This window comes from Ceratotherium simum, chromosome 17 (assembly GCF_057802395.1).
Source record: "Ceratotherium simum simum isolate JZ-2026a chromosome 17, ASM5780239v1, whole genome shotgun sequence".
NCBI lineage: Eukaryota > Metazoa > Chordata > Mammalia > Perissodactyla > Rhinocerotidae > Ceratotherium > Ceratotherium simum.
In genome coordinates, this window is record NC_141916.1 from 26,462,395 (window position 1) to 26,475,511 (window position 13,117).

At 36.5% G+C, this 13,117-nt stretch overlaps 1 protein-coding gene across 2 annotated transcripts in view; it reads right to left on the bottom strand.

Annotated features, from left to right (window-relative positions):
• The window catches only part of PDZRN4 (PDZ domain containing ring finger 4), a 342,662-nt gene that overhangs the window by 12,672 nt on the left and 316,873 nt on the right, over window positions 1-13,117 (bottom strand). For both annotated transcript variants that reach the window (XM_014786372.2, XM_087441972.1), the window contains 2 exons: window positions 6,822-6,920; window positions 4,402-4,464 (listed from right to left, as the gene is read on the bottom strand). In XM_014786372.2, the coding sequence (XP_014641858.2) occupies window positions 4,402-4,464; window positions 6,822-6,920 (162 nt within the window). The remainder of the gene's footprint in view (window positions 1-4,401; window positions 4,465-6,821; window positions 6,921-13,117) is intronic.

The window sequence follows — 13,117 nt, forward strand, 5'->3', positions numbered from 1 at the left end:
AATTTGTAACTCTTGGAGGGCCATCAAGAAACAATATGGCTGTTTGATTTTCAGTCCTTTCACAGTTGGTATTCATCTCTCTCCTCCGTGAACTCATAATGACCAGAGCTATGGTCTCCAGTCCTGGCAATAAGCCCTTATTTTGGGAGGACAGATCATATGCTGCAGAAATGCTTTCACGTTCAGGATCATAAGTGGAATGAAATGAATTCACCACAGAAATCTGGTATTAAAATGTAACATTGTTTCTTTTTCAAAGACCACTTCAGCCAACTGGTCGGTAGATTCTATTGTACTCAGGACATTAGTTTGATATTCCAACTTATATGGAGGCAAGAAATACAGCCACGGGTTTCAGCAAAGATGTCTCTCAAGAAATGAAAACATTTGAGGAATGAAATCAGATAGAGCATTCAACTTTCATTTGCTCTTGTTCCTGAATGATGGTTCATAGCTACAAGATTGCTTGTGGGAAAGCAGCTTACTGTGTCTGAAAACACCAAGCAGACATAAAGGTGCAGGGCCCAGCAACATGGGGAGGAGACAGACGAGTCATTGCATCACCACAATTTAATGGAAGACTTCCATTTTAAGAGAAAAGAAGGAAAGAGGACCAGGAGAAGGGTAACATGTAACTTTTGTTATACAAGAGGAAAGCTTTGCTAGAGAATGTATTTGTCTGATTTTCCATGCATGGGCATATGTAAATATTAGTTTCAAAATGGATATTGCCTTGGCTTAGAACAGATTTGTGGCAATTAACTAAGATAAATCAGTCAAAATTTCATTTTAGGCTCAATCTCCTGTATGTGCATATGAGTGTGTGCACGGGTATGTGTGTGTGTATAAAAGCCTAGAAATGGTATAATATAGCTTTTTTTGCTTCAATATACCAATTTTTACATTTTCTGTATCAGTGTACCAGAGGCAGATGGGCAACTAAAATTCTTGGCATCCAACCACCTCTGGAATTTCTTATTTGAAATCCCAAGAATCTAAGACAAAAGAAGAACTATTTCAAATGTGTTCATATTTTAGTGTGGAGAGAAAGAAGGTGAATGAAGTATAGAGATTTGGAGTGGAAAGAACAGAAATAGGGGGAAAACAGCTATCCAAAGGGAAGAAAATAAAAGAGTAGGAAGAAATGCTGAGGGCATTTGTATAGGGCAGAGAAAGACAGACAGAGCTCATTAGAAGTTTTATTGTTCCACTATTTGAGTTTTTGCAGGGTTTTGTCAAGGAGTGATCCTTAGGAACATGACTGAGTTTTTTGACCAACATGAGATTAGGCAGCTTACATGAAATATTATATGCTTACTATCCCAAGGAGGAAACGAGAATACAGCACTCTCTCCTTTGGAAAGCTGATCATATGTGGTCTTTAATCCTTTCTCTCTGGCTCAGAAATGCCTTGTCTTCATTCAGCCCTGCCATTTTTTGAGAGGACTTCCTCATATTAATTCCTGAAGATGCATCTATAGCACAAGCTTGTGACAATGGCACAGCAGAAAGAACTGTCAAGCACTTGCAGAGAAAAAACACATGAGAGCTAGAATGTATTTTCATGAAGTTGGTTCATGGTTTTTCTTCTGCATAATTCCTACCTTATGTTAGTCTCGTGTGAGTGTGTGTGTGTGTGTGTGTGTGTGTGTGTGTGTGTGGTGTCACTGGGTGAGGTCACCCATAGTGTACTACAGGCCCATGGTGTATAACATTTAGAAAACTTAAGCTACCCAATGAAGGCAAGACCATAGAAATATTCTACTTAGGTCATCATGAACAGGAAATTAAAATCACAATTGCTCTAAAGAGATTCATTTAAATAAAAGCCAGCCAGAAAACTTCAAGGATAAGAAGTAAATCCTCTCTTTCTCCCACTCTCATCTCCTTGAGAAAGGAGTCATTAATTGTTCATTACAGGGTATCCCATAATCTCCTCATCAACCATATGGAGCTATTTGTCTATGGGTACAATTTTGTCACAGTTTTATTTAAGATAATTTCACCATCACCCTTAAGACTCTTTGTTTCCTGTGTGTGCAGATAGAATTGAATTCTAGGCTTTTTAATGTGACATGTATTTATTCATTAAGTGTGACATATTTGTCACTGGATATAAAGTAATCAGGCAGACAATAGCACTTTATCAATCCTGCTGTTGTTTCTTCAATGAACCAATTCCATTAACGAATGCCTTATTATCCAGCAAATATTTTATCTGAAAACTTTACCTGCCCAAAATAAAGCCAAGAATAAGGAAGTGTCAAAACAAAGTACGCATATATGGAAAGACATGTACTTTATTTCTATTCAACTCTAGCCACCGAACTAAAAGATGTAATTTTAATGTATTGTGTATCTAACCCGTGGGAAAGTGTTAGCTGGAAACTAGGAAGGGAGCCAGTGAGGGTGCAGCAGAAGGTATGAGTGGATGGTGAGAGGAAGAAGTGAGAGCTGGAAACAGCAAGAGAAAAATGACAAAATATAGACCCAACATATCAGAAAACATAGCCAACTAGGGTCATTTAATATCCGGGCACAAAATCTTCCAGACCTTTTAGCCACCGAACATTTTACTCTATTGTAACATTGTGTAAAGATTGCTGGGAGTAACATGACCCTGAGCATCAAAAGAAGGTTACGTTCTTTCCAGTATACTTAATTGGAGATGTTAACAAAGGAACGATACATTTAAAATTATTTCCAAGTCAAAAAAAACAAAATATTTTTGAAGCTTTCATTATCTGGATGATGCACTGAAATGGTACCCTTATTTCTTCATGAGGCGGCACATGTAAAACTTTACTGCAGATTTTATTCATCTATCCTATCACTCTCTCCACTGAATACCTTTGTTTCATTCATTCATTTATTTATGTATGGGAGAGAAAGTATTAAAATATGGTAGTGAACAAGACTAAGCTTTGGCATCCTGGTTCACTTTTCCTCCCCCTGGTATATCCAATTTTTTTGTGTAACTATAGGTCACCACTCACTGAAGTCTAAATTATATATTCTTTAAGTTTTCTGAAAACTACTGGGACCATGAATGACCGCTAATTCATACTTGTATTCTTTCCTAATTGGAGCCTTAGTAGAGGGTCCCTGATGAAAAAGGAGTTCTGTGGCATCTAGTTAGAGAAGGGAGAAGGTATGAAGAAGTGCTGTGATTCAGTAATTGTCACCCTAAAGAAAGGAAAGACCCACAGAAGGCTGGTTCTTACCCACTCCAGGATAACCCGCTGGAGTGTGTCCAAGGTGGCTCAGGCACACCGTTATCATGACAATGTCGCTCGCACTGCATGGTAATCGTCTGTGTGCGCATCATCTTCCTAATTACACAGGGAGTGCCCCACAGGCTAGCATGGCATCTTGTCTATTTTTGAAGCCCTGGTTTTAGGCAGAGTATTGAATCCAAGTGTGCTAAACGTAAGAAATATTCTTCCGGGGTTCATATCTAGTAATGGGAACTATAGATCTGTTACAATGACTACAAGTTTTGCAGAATGTTTTAATAGTTTGTAACTTCCTCAATTTGTCTTTTGAGTCCTCCTCCATTTTGCAGTTGAGATCTGCAGTGAAACCCAACCCTGAAGAGCCCCTGTTCTTATTTTGGGTTAATCTGGACACAAGAACTGGGCAACTGTGTGTCTCTCTGCAGCCGTTCTTTATGGGAAAGGACTCAGAAGAGACAGAGCCGGTCGAGGCAGGTTTAGTTTAAGACAGAAACATTGGCTTTCAAAAATTATTCCTGATTTGGGCTATGATCTGCTTACCATCTCTCTCATTAAACTGAAATTTAATCAGTCTCTATGTTTTCACATTTCCACATGGAGAAGAAGCATATTTCCTCCACCTGTCCCCAGCAACTCATTTGTAAATTATTAAAACTCCTTTAGACTTCTAGACTTTCATATAGTAATGGAACATTGGGATGCATGTTTACCTAATTTATTCCGGAAAAAGGCAGCAATAATTCCTGGTGCTGCTAGTAATAATAACTGCTAATATTTATTACTTACCATGCACTGTGCTAAGCATACCACACGCATAATCACATTTAACCTTTGCAACAATATGTTTTATTATTATCATCTTTTAAAATGAGGAAACAGGCTTGCAATGAGAGGTTAAGGAATGTGTAAGCAGTGGAGCTGGAAGCTGAAGTCGAGTCTGAGTCCAGCGTTTATGTCTTAATCACTAATAATTAGCTAATAATTCTTAATAAATGGCACCATCCTTACTTTAAAAAAAGTTTTAAATGATAGCTTTTTGTTTTGCAGATGTTACTATCCAGAAGCAAAGACAAATTCTTCTCTCTAACATTTTACAAGAAAGAAAATAAAATTAAAACTGTTGGACAGATAGTAAGAAACTGAAGGAAATAACACCACCACATACTTGCAAAATACGATCCCCTTCTCGAATTCGGCCATCTTTGGCAGCAATGCTATTAGGATCTACCTGTAATGGAGAGGACACACATCTTCAGCTGGATATACAATATCTTCCCAGGAACTCAAAAGTGTGGTTTAAAAAAATATTTTTAAAAACCTGGTTCAAAATTCTCTATTGATTTATAGAGTGCATGTCAAATTTTTCTGTCAGAAATCCCCAAATCTAAAAATGTAAATGGACTATTTTAGAATTAATAATAATAAAATTAAAAAGAACCAGAGCAGAACTTGATTCAAGAACCACTTTTTATCCCTCCCTCTCTCTCTTTCTCCCTTTTATCCTTTCTTCTTTTTTTTTCCCACATCCGTTCACTCATGTCTGCATGCCAACTGTCAGACATGGTCTTTGGCTGACACGATCTTCAGCTGATGTTAATACTAGGATTCTCTGGACCCAAGAAATTTATTTTCTACTAGGGTGATTTTTAAATCCTGCCTTAGCTGTCTTAGAAAAGCTGATAGCTATACTATAAATCCATACTTATTAAAGGAATTTCTATCTCATGGGCACATTAATTTATAAAGAGATTTATAATCTATGTTGCTCAAAAAATGAAAAAAAATTCTATCTATGTAGATTATTACTAGGCACTGCTTTACATATAGGATGACATGAATTAACTATAAATTATTTATAATAAATAGATATTTAAGGCTCTTTTAAGAGTTTACCAAAATTTTAATGGGCCAAACTTGAGTGATTCACTAGGGGTAATTCCATCTATCCCATTTCATCTGATGGGTTCAAAACATTTATTTGAGCTTATTCCATCAAAGTTTTTTTTTAAGCAAAGTATTTCAAGTGTAGCATGAGATTTATCCATCCTATCCAGATGTTAGATATTACTTTCTTATCAGGTGGTGCCATCTAGTAAATGAGTTTGAAGTGATCAATCAAGAACAAGAGACACTATAATTACATATAAGAGGTAGAAGGAAAACATCCCTTCCAAGAACACATGTTCAGTTCCTGTGGCTTCTGTACTACCTCCGAAAAGTAAAGTTCCAAAGCTGACATGTTTAAACAGTAAATAGAGACTTAGACTAGATGCAAGTGAGGGATGATAATTAATCAATTGCATCCTATTTGGAAGCCATTCACAATCTAAAACTGTCTTCAGAACTGTCACCAAACTAATACTAAACTTCTACATTTGTACCTCTGTACATATAACAAAAGAGTTCTGCAGGTGTTGCCTTATACTTCCTCACCATAATCGGAGGGATTAGCATAGTTGTACATTTAAAAGAGGTATATAAGTCAAATATTCTCTGGCGATTTTTCCATTGCAAGAGCCAGTCAGTAAATTCTTTGGTAAAGTGATAAAGAGTAATATTTACATTTATAGAGCTGTGTAGTTTTCTAAGTGCATTAATTGCATTATCTTTTCTATATTCTAAACATCTCTGTAAAAACAATGAGATAAGCATTGTTGTACTAAGTTCCTAGTTGAGGAAGCTAACGCTCAGTAAGTTAGGTAATGTGTTCAAGATCATGGCCAAGAAAACTTGGAACAGCATGGAACAGTAATTAGTATCTAGTTTGTCTAACTTCTGCATATACATGTATATATATATGTACATATATATATTTTCACACACATATATGTACACATACATGGTTTCACACACATATATGTGTGTACATATATATGGAGGAGTTATATCATATCGATACCTATATATACATATATGTTTTCACATTTATATATTTAATTTTTAATCATATGTATATATAATTTAAAAAATCATATCTTACTACTTTTCATAAAATGATTCTTTTGGGAGTTTAAAAATCATCTATAATAATAAATTTGCTTCACTTTTTTTCAAAGTAATTAACACTAAGGGTATTTCACAGTTATGTATCTCACTTTTTGAAAGTGATTCGAGGTTGAATAAAACAAAGTAATAGATGCACTTCTTGGATATTCAAATTTATCATTCCCATCAGCAGAGTAAAATACGTGATTACTATGAATATTAGATTCAAAACAATTAGTCAATGCTATTGTTCACAAAACCGATAAACGACACAGTGGAATGGAAGGACAAATGTTTGCTGATCAAAAACTTTGCTGGACTGCCTGCATACTTACAGGAATTTATTCAGATTTAGACAATGTTACCATTTTTACACTTCTCCTTACTGGGAGTCTGTGGTGAAAGCATCCACATTAAACAAGCTGATAATAATTACACTACTTGGGGAACATAATTTACTTTCCTAATTGAAAGTGACAAGTACTGGAACATGGCCAATTCTTCACACTCAAGCCTCCCAAGGATTTTCTCATTGTGAGTCATTTCACTCCATTCTTCGCAGTCTCTCTCCCCTCATCTCTCCTCCACGGCATTTCTTACCTCGCTGACATAAATGCCGGTGTCTTCTTCATCATCCGTTCGGTAACAGACTGTCAGGCCCAACTTCTCTTGACTGCTAACACGACACAACTCGACCTCCTGAGAGAAAACAGACACAGAACATTTATCTCAAGAGAAATCCCACAGCAGAATGGAGAACTCACTGATAATCTTTGGGTCACCCTGGGAAGTTTTCATAACTATTGCCCAACATTTGAAATTAACTTGTGTTACCAAAATTATGAAAACTTACCTTCAACATGTATTTCTGTATATTCAAGCCAATGTTTTAAAGTTTCACTGTAAAGTTGGAGATGTGCAATTTTTTTTGCATCAAATCATAAACTTAAACTCTTTAAAAATCACACAATAAAGTATAATATAATATGTATAAATCAATAAGATGGAATCAATAAAATATCTGAGAATGTCAAAGTAGGTAGCAAAATGTTCATAAAAATATTGAGAGTTACTGTTTTTATTTGTATTTTAATAAAACAAAGTTCAAATAAAAAAAGACTATACTGGAATCTGCCTCAATTCTTTTTTCGAGTTCTATACAATATGATAATAAGCAAGCGTTCGGTGTAGCTCAGGCCAAGGTTTTCTATTATTTTGTAGAAGCTCTGGCCCTTGAAAAGAAATGGGTTCATCCAGGCTGAAGGGGGAGACATCAACAGTCATATGAGCAGAGGCAATGATTCAAAATGTAGCAGTAAATGAACAAGGAAATACATTTACTGAAACACATGGCTAAGGGGTTCGAAATGTCAGTCCTTAGGTAATGTATATTGAATCTATTTTCTGATTTATGTTCAGTAAAATAATAATAAATTTCAGTGTATTTCATTTTTATATAATGAAATAGACTTGTACTGCTTTCAGAAACAGATGACTTCAGGATAAATCGCATAATTCCAAGCACTAAAACACAAATTGGTGCTCTCATCATGGAGAACTTGTTCTTATTGGATGGAGAATATAGATGCCCTTTAGTAAATACTCAGATGAGGAAGAACACGATAAATTTAAATTAGAAGTGGAGTCTGGATCAAGTTTCTAGAACTCAGGCTCTGTGGGAGTTGTGAATTTATCTGTCTTGCTTACTGCTCTTTCTCCAGTGCCCAGAACAGGGGTACTCTCAGTGTGGGCACTGAGTAAATGCTGGTTGGAGGGTGACTGCTCTTATTTCAAAATCTTTCCTAGTGTTTGTAACTTTTTGTAAAACAATAATTAAGTAGTCTTTCATCTTTAATTGGAGTAGATTTTGGGTGCATGTGCGTGTGTGTGTGTGTGAATGAAAAGAAGATTATGAAGTTTGGTAATAATAAAATATCCATTTAACTGTCTATGATCTGAGATAGTTACCAGGACTAAATAAAGAAAAACTCACTTAACTTCAAACTAGAGAATATTTTCTAGTATACTCTGCCACATTTGAAGAAATATTCTCTCTTTCAACTTTGTATTTCAGTGAAGGAAATGGAAAATAACCTTGTCATTGGAAAATAACCATTCATTTTAATGACATGCTATAAACCATAGGTAAATCCTTAGCAAGGATAGACCATCATAAGCTCCAGTGACCAATAATTTCACAGCTAATAGCAAATAAAATGAAATTTAAATCTTCTATCTTGAGACATGTACTGCAAATTGGTGAAATACACAAAACTAGGAAGAATGCTGACTTTCTGAGGGACAAAAATACTCTAAATTACAGTATAGAGGTTAAAAAGGTATGGCGTATGCTGAACTATAAAGAAAAAAGACGAAAAATCTTTTCACATAGAGGAAGAATAGGAAACAGTGACATGATTTGGCACCAGAACCAAAAACTATGCATCAAGCAAGGGTATTTTCAAAACTGGCAATAATTAATGCCTCCAGAGGGAAAGAATACATGATTAAAACTGTAACATTAGGAGGGAATTACAGCAACAAAAGAGCTTCAATTACAGCAATGAAGTATAAGGTTAAGGAGTAAAGAAGCTTGTGATTCCTAAGAGGCCTACAAGGAAACCTAAACACCCCATAAAGAACTGAGATTGGGACCTCTAAATTAAAGCAAGTGAGGAGCTGTAGTCAAAGCTGAAATCCATTGACTTTCAATGTCCTTCCAACAGCACGGGAGAAACTCCCTATGATGTGGGAAGATATTTCCTGGGGTGGTATTCCTTATGTGAATGTTTTCTCTACATTCTCAATAGTGTACCATGGTGTGGTGTTGGTTTAGAAGACGCGTCTCAAAATATTTTGCAATAAAATGGAACCAATCTATTAAAATAAAAAGGGTAGAATCCACTTGTAAGACTTTAATACCACAAATTAAAGTATTTACCCAAGAATCACAGGGGAAAGGAGACTAAGATCCTGAGGTCAAAATAACTTTTCAATATTGTCATCATATAAGATCTATGCAAAACCATGAAACAGGTCTCAAAGTTACCCACAGCATCTTTGTTTCCAATTTCCCCTTTTTACAACACACAACACTCTCATATTTCCTTTTAGCTTCCTGGAGTTCCTAAGGTCTGCCTATCTAGGTTGACAATGGTATTTTAGGTTTGCATCTTATCTATTTCCTAGCAAAATCTGGCATTTGGTATTGTCTTCCATACTCTCACAAGTAGCTCTTGAGATATAAAGAAAATTGATAAATAAATATTTCTTAAAGGGATCATTATTAATAATTATTTAAAACATGGCCTATCTAGGGTTTGGTTCTTACTAATAAAGGCTGAAAATACAAAGCCTTAATTCAAAGGACTGATCTTATGGTGGTAGGATTCCAGACTCTGAAGGAGACTCAAGTGAGATTTCCTGGATCCCACAAACCACCCAATACCAGTCCCAGTGTGGACTTGCAATTCTTTCTTTGGTTGAGAATGTTTCAGACACTACATATTTCATATTGGTACACACAAGCATACATTTTAGAATCAAAGTTCCTTTAATTCTATGACAAAATAACTTATAAACAGCTACCTGTAGACCATTTTGTTCGTATGAGGCCAAGGTGGCTTTGTAAACCCTGATTATCTGAATGGAATCCTCTAGCACAGGTTTAATTTAGTATTCCCTTCACAGTGCACAGAAGCTTCCGACTTCTGAAGAAACAACCTCCTGGTAATAGAGAATGTTTTCCCTAACAACTTTCATACCTTTCTCTCTGTCACTAGGAAGCTGTTTGATGGAAAACATAAAAGTGAAATGCTACCTCTGCACATTTTCTCCACAGAGACAATTCACGGGTGTATACAAATGAAAGCCAAGCCTGCATGGATGGCACTGCTAACCATCCATAAGTCATTTGTGACTGCAGTGGAAGAATCACTTCACATATCTGGTGAAATTACATTAATTTGGGCTTAAATGTGCTTTAAGATGCTATGTTCTGGGAATATGCATAGTCCCTCAAAAAAATCAAATCACAGTATCTCATCCTGTGAGAAACTGATTATATGGAGATGGAGGGTGGAGAAGAAGATTAAAGTTAGTTAGTAAAGCTTTCTGTGCAACATCCTTCTAATCATAGAAAGAATGGGATTATTATTTTTTGTGTGTGTGAGGAGGATCAGCCCTGAGCTAACATCCATGCCAATCCTCCTCTTTTTGCTGAGGAAGACCGGCTCTGAGCTAACATCTATTGCCAATCCTCCTCCTTTTTTTTTCCCCAAAGCCCCAGTAGATAGTTGTATGTCATAGTTGCACATCCTTCTAGCTGCTGTAAGTGGGACGCCACCTCAGCATGGCCTGACAAGTGGTGCGTCGGTATGTGCCCGGGATCCGAACCCGGGCCACCAGTAGCAGAGTGTGCACACTTAACCAGTAAGCCATGGGCCGGCCCCAAGAATGGGATTTTACATAAATTGGTTGCTCTACAGTGCCGTGAAATTTTTATATTTTTAATGATTGGATCTAAGGAGGAACAAGGAACTTGAAAAGAAAAAAACCACACTTTTGTTTTCTAGATTGGATTCCCTTGCTGGAGAAAGAACTGAGGTTTGAAGCTGCCTGCAACAGCTTTTTAAGAAAATTGTTTCCAAATTCTGAAGAGATCTGAGTCCATGCCATGAGTTAGAAAATTCAGAGGCAGTCAGTACTATGCAAGTCTGAAGAAGAACCAGGGCTAGACAGGACTGTCATTGATATCAACTGACAGTCATGAGAGAGAGGGGTCTATTGTGTCCATATCTTTCCTTTTATTTTGTTTGTTTTCCCGGTTTTTATTTATCAGACAACATATGCATTACTATACAAGCTTAGTACTAATCACAGATCATTCTTACATTTTGTAAGATTGATTAATAACTAGTGGAATATCATGCTTAGTTGTTCCAACAAAACATTTATTAAAAAATCTTAAGTGGGAAATACAAAAACTTTAACTCCCACGGCTAAGGGAAACCTAGATACTCTACTTGTGAAAATATTGCTTCATTATCATTATCTTCTGGATAGTAGGACCAAGTATAAGACTTAGTAAGAAATAACAAGACTCCCGGAATACTCAAATCACTATGACAACATCAAGCTCACACACCCAACTCCCAACATCCATAACCAGTGGCTGCAACTAGTAACTAAATCACATTTCTGTAGAGACACGAAGATAAAAGCAAAAGCACATGGTCATGTCTTTTCACTAATATCCTTAACCTCAACTCCTTCCTCAACTGCTTTTTCTTTTTCAATGATATTGTTGTGAAATGTGGGCAGCTTTTAATCCTCCAATTTCCTATTCTTAGAGACTTTCTGAATTCTTTGGGAAACAGCAGTCACATTTTTCTAGACACAGGCTCTCTGCTTCTCACCGTGGGCTCTGAATTGCCTTACGACGTCCTAAATTACCCATTTTGGATGGATTTTATATTTTAACAAAGAAAGAAATATTAATTTTGTTTCTATTGTTAATTGGGAGAGGGCATGGATTTATGATGCCAGTAGTCAACAGTTGATGTCATGAATTCTGCACCAGGAATAGAAATGGGAAACTTGAACTCAAGGTACGTGAGAAGTGAGACACCAGTTTGTATTGTTTCTTCTGCTGTGCCAACTAGACAGCCGCCTGGGAATCTGTTCTTAAATGGGCTTTCACCCAGTCCTGCTTGGTCTAAAACAGAGAACAAAGGCATGTGAGGAAACTAGGGAAAAGCTTCTGTTTACATGTTATGTTTTTTTTCTATATTTTACTTCTCGTATCTTTTGAGAAAACTGCAGTTGCCTTTAGGTATTAGGATCATGAGGTTTACCCTCATAAAAATCTAGAAATCCAGGGTTTTTGTTTTTTTTTTTCACTTTTTTTTTAATTGATGTTTTAATAGTTTTTAACATTGTGAAGTTTGGGGTTGTACATTTTTGTTTGTCCGTCACCATATACATGACTCCCTTCACCCCTTGTGCCCACCCCCCACCCCCATTGCCCCTGGTAACCACAATACAGTTTTCTCTGTCCATGTGTTGGTTTATATTCCACATATGAGTGAGATCATACGGTGTTTGTCTTTCTCCTTCTGGCTTACTTCATTTAACATAATACCCTCCAGGCCCATCCATGTTGTTGCAAATGGGACGATTTTGTCTTTTTTTATGGCTGAGGAGTATTCCATTGTATATATATACCACATTTTCTTTCTTTTTTAAAAAATTATTTGTTTATTGCAGTAACATTGGTTTATAACATTGTATAAATTTCAGGTGTACATCATTATACTTTTATTTCTGCATAGATTACATCATGTTCACCACCCAAATACTAATTACAACCCATCACCACACACATGTGCCGAATTATCCCTTTCGCCCTCCTCCCTCCCCGTTTCCCCTCTGGTAACCACCAATCCAATCTCTGTCTCTATGTGTTTGTTTGTTGTTGTTATTATCTACTACTTAATGAAGGAAATCATACGGTATTTGACCTTCTCCCTCTGACTTATGTCACTTTGCATAATACCCTCAATGTCCATCCATGTTGTCACAAATGGCTGGATTTCATCGTTTCTTATGGCTGAGTAGTATTCCATTGTGTATATATACCACATCTTCTTTATCCATTCGTCCCTTGATGGGCACTTAGGTTGCTTCCAAGTCTTGGCTATTGTGAATAATGCTGCAATGAACACAGGGGTGCATGTATCTTTACGCATTGGTGTTTTCATATTCTTTGGATAAATACCCAGCAGTGGAATAGCTGGATCATATGGTAGTTCTATCCTTGATTTTCTGAGGAATCTCCATGCTGTTTTCCATAGTGGCTGCACCAGTTTGCACTCCCACCAGCAGTGTATGAGAGT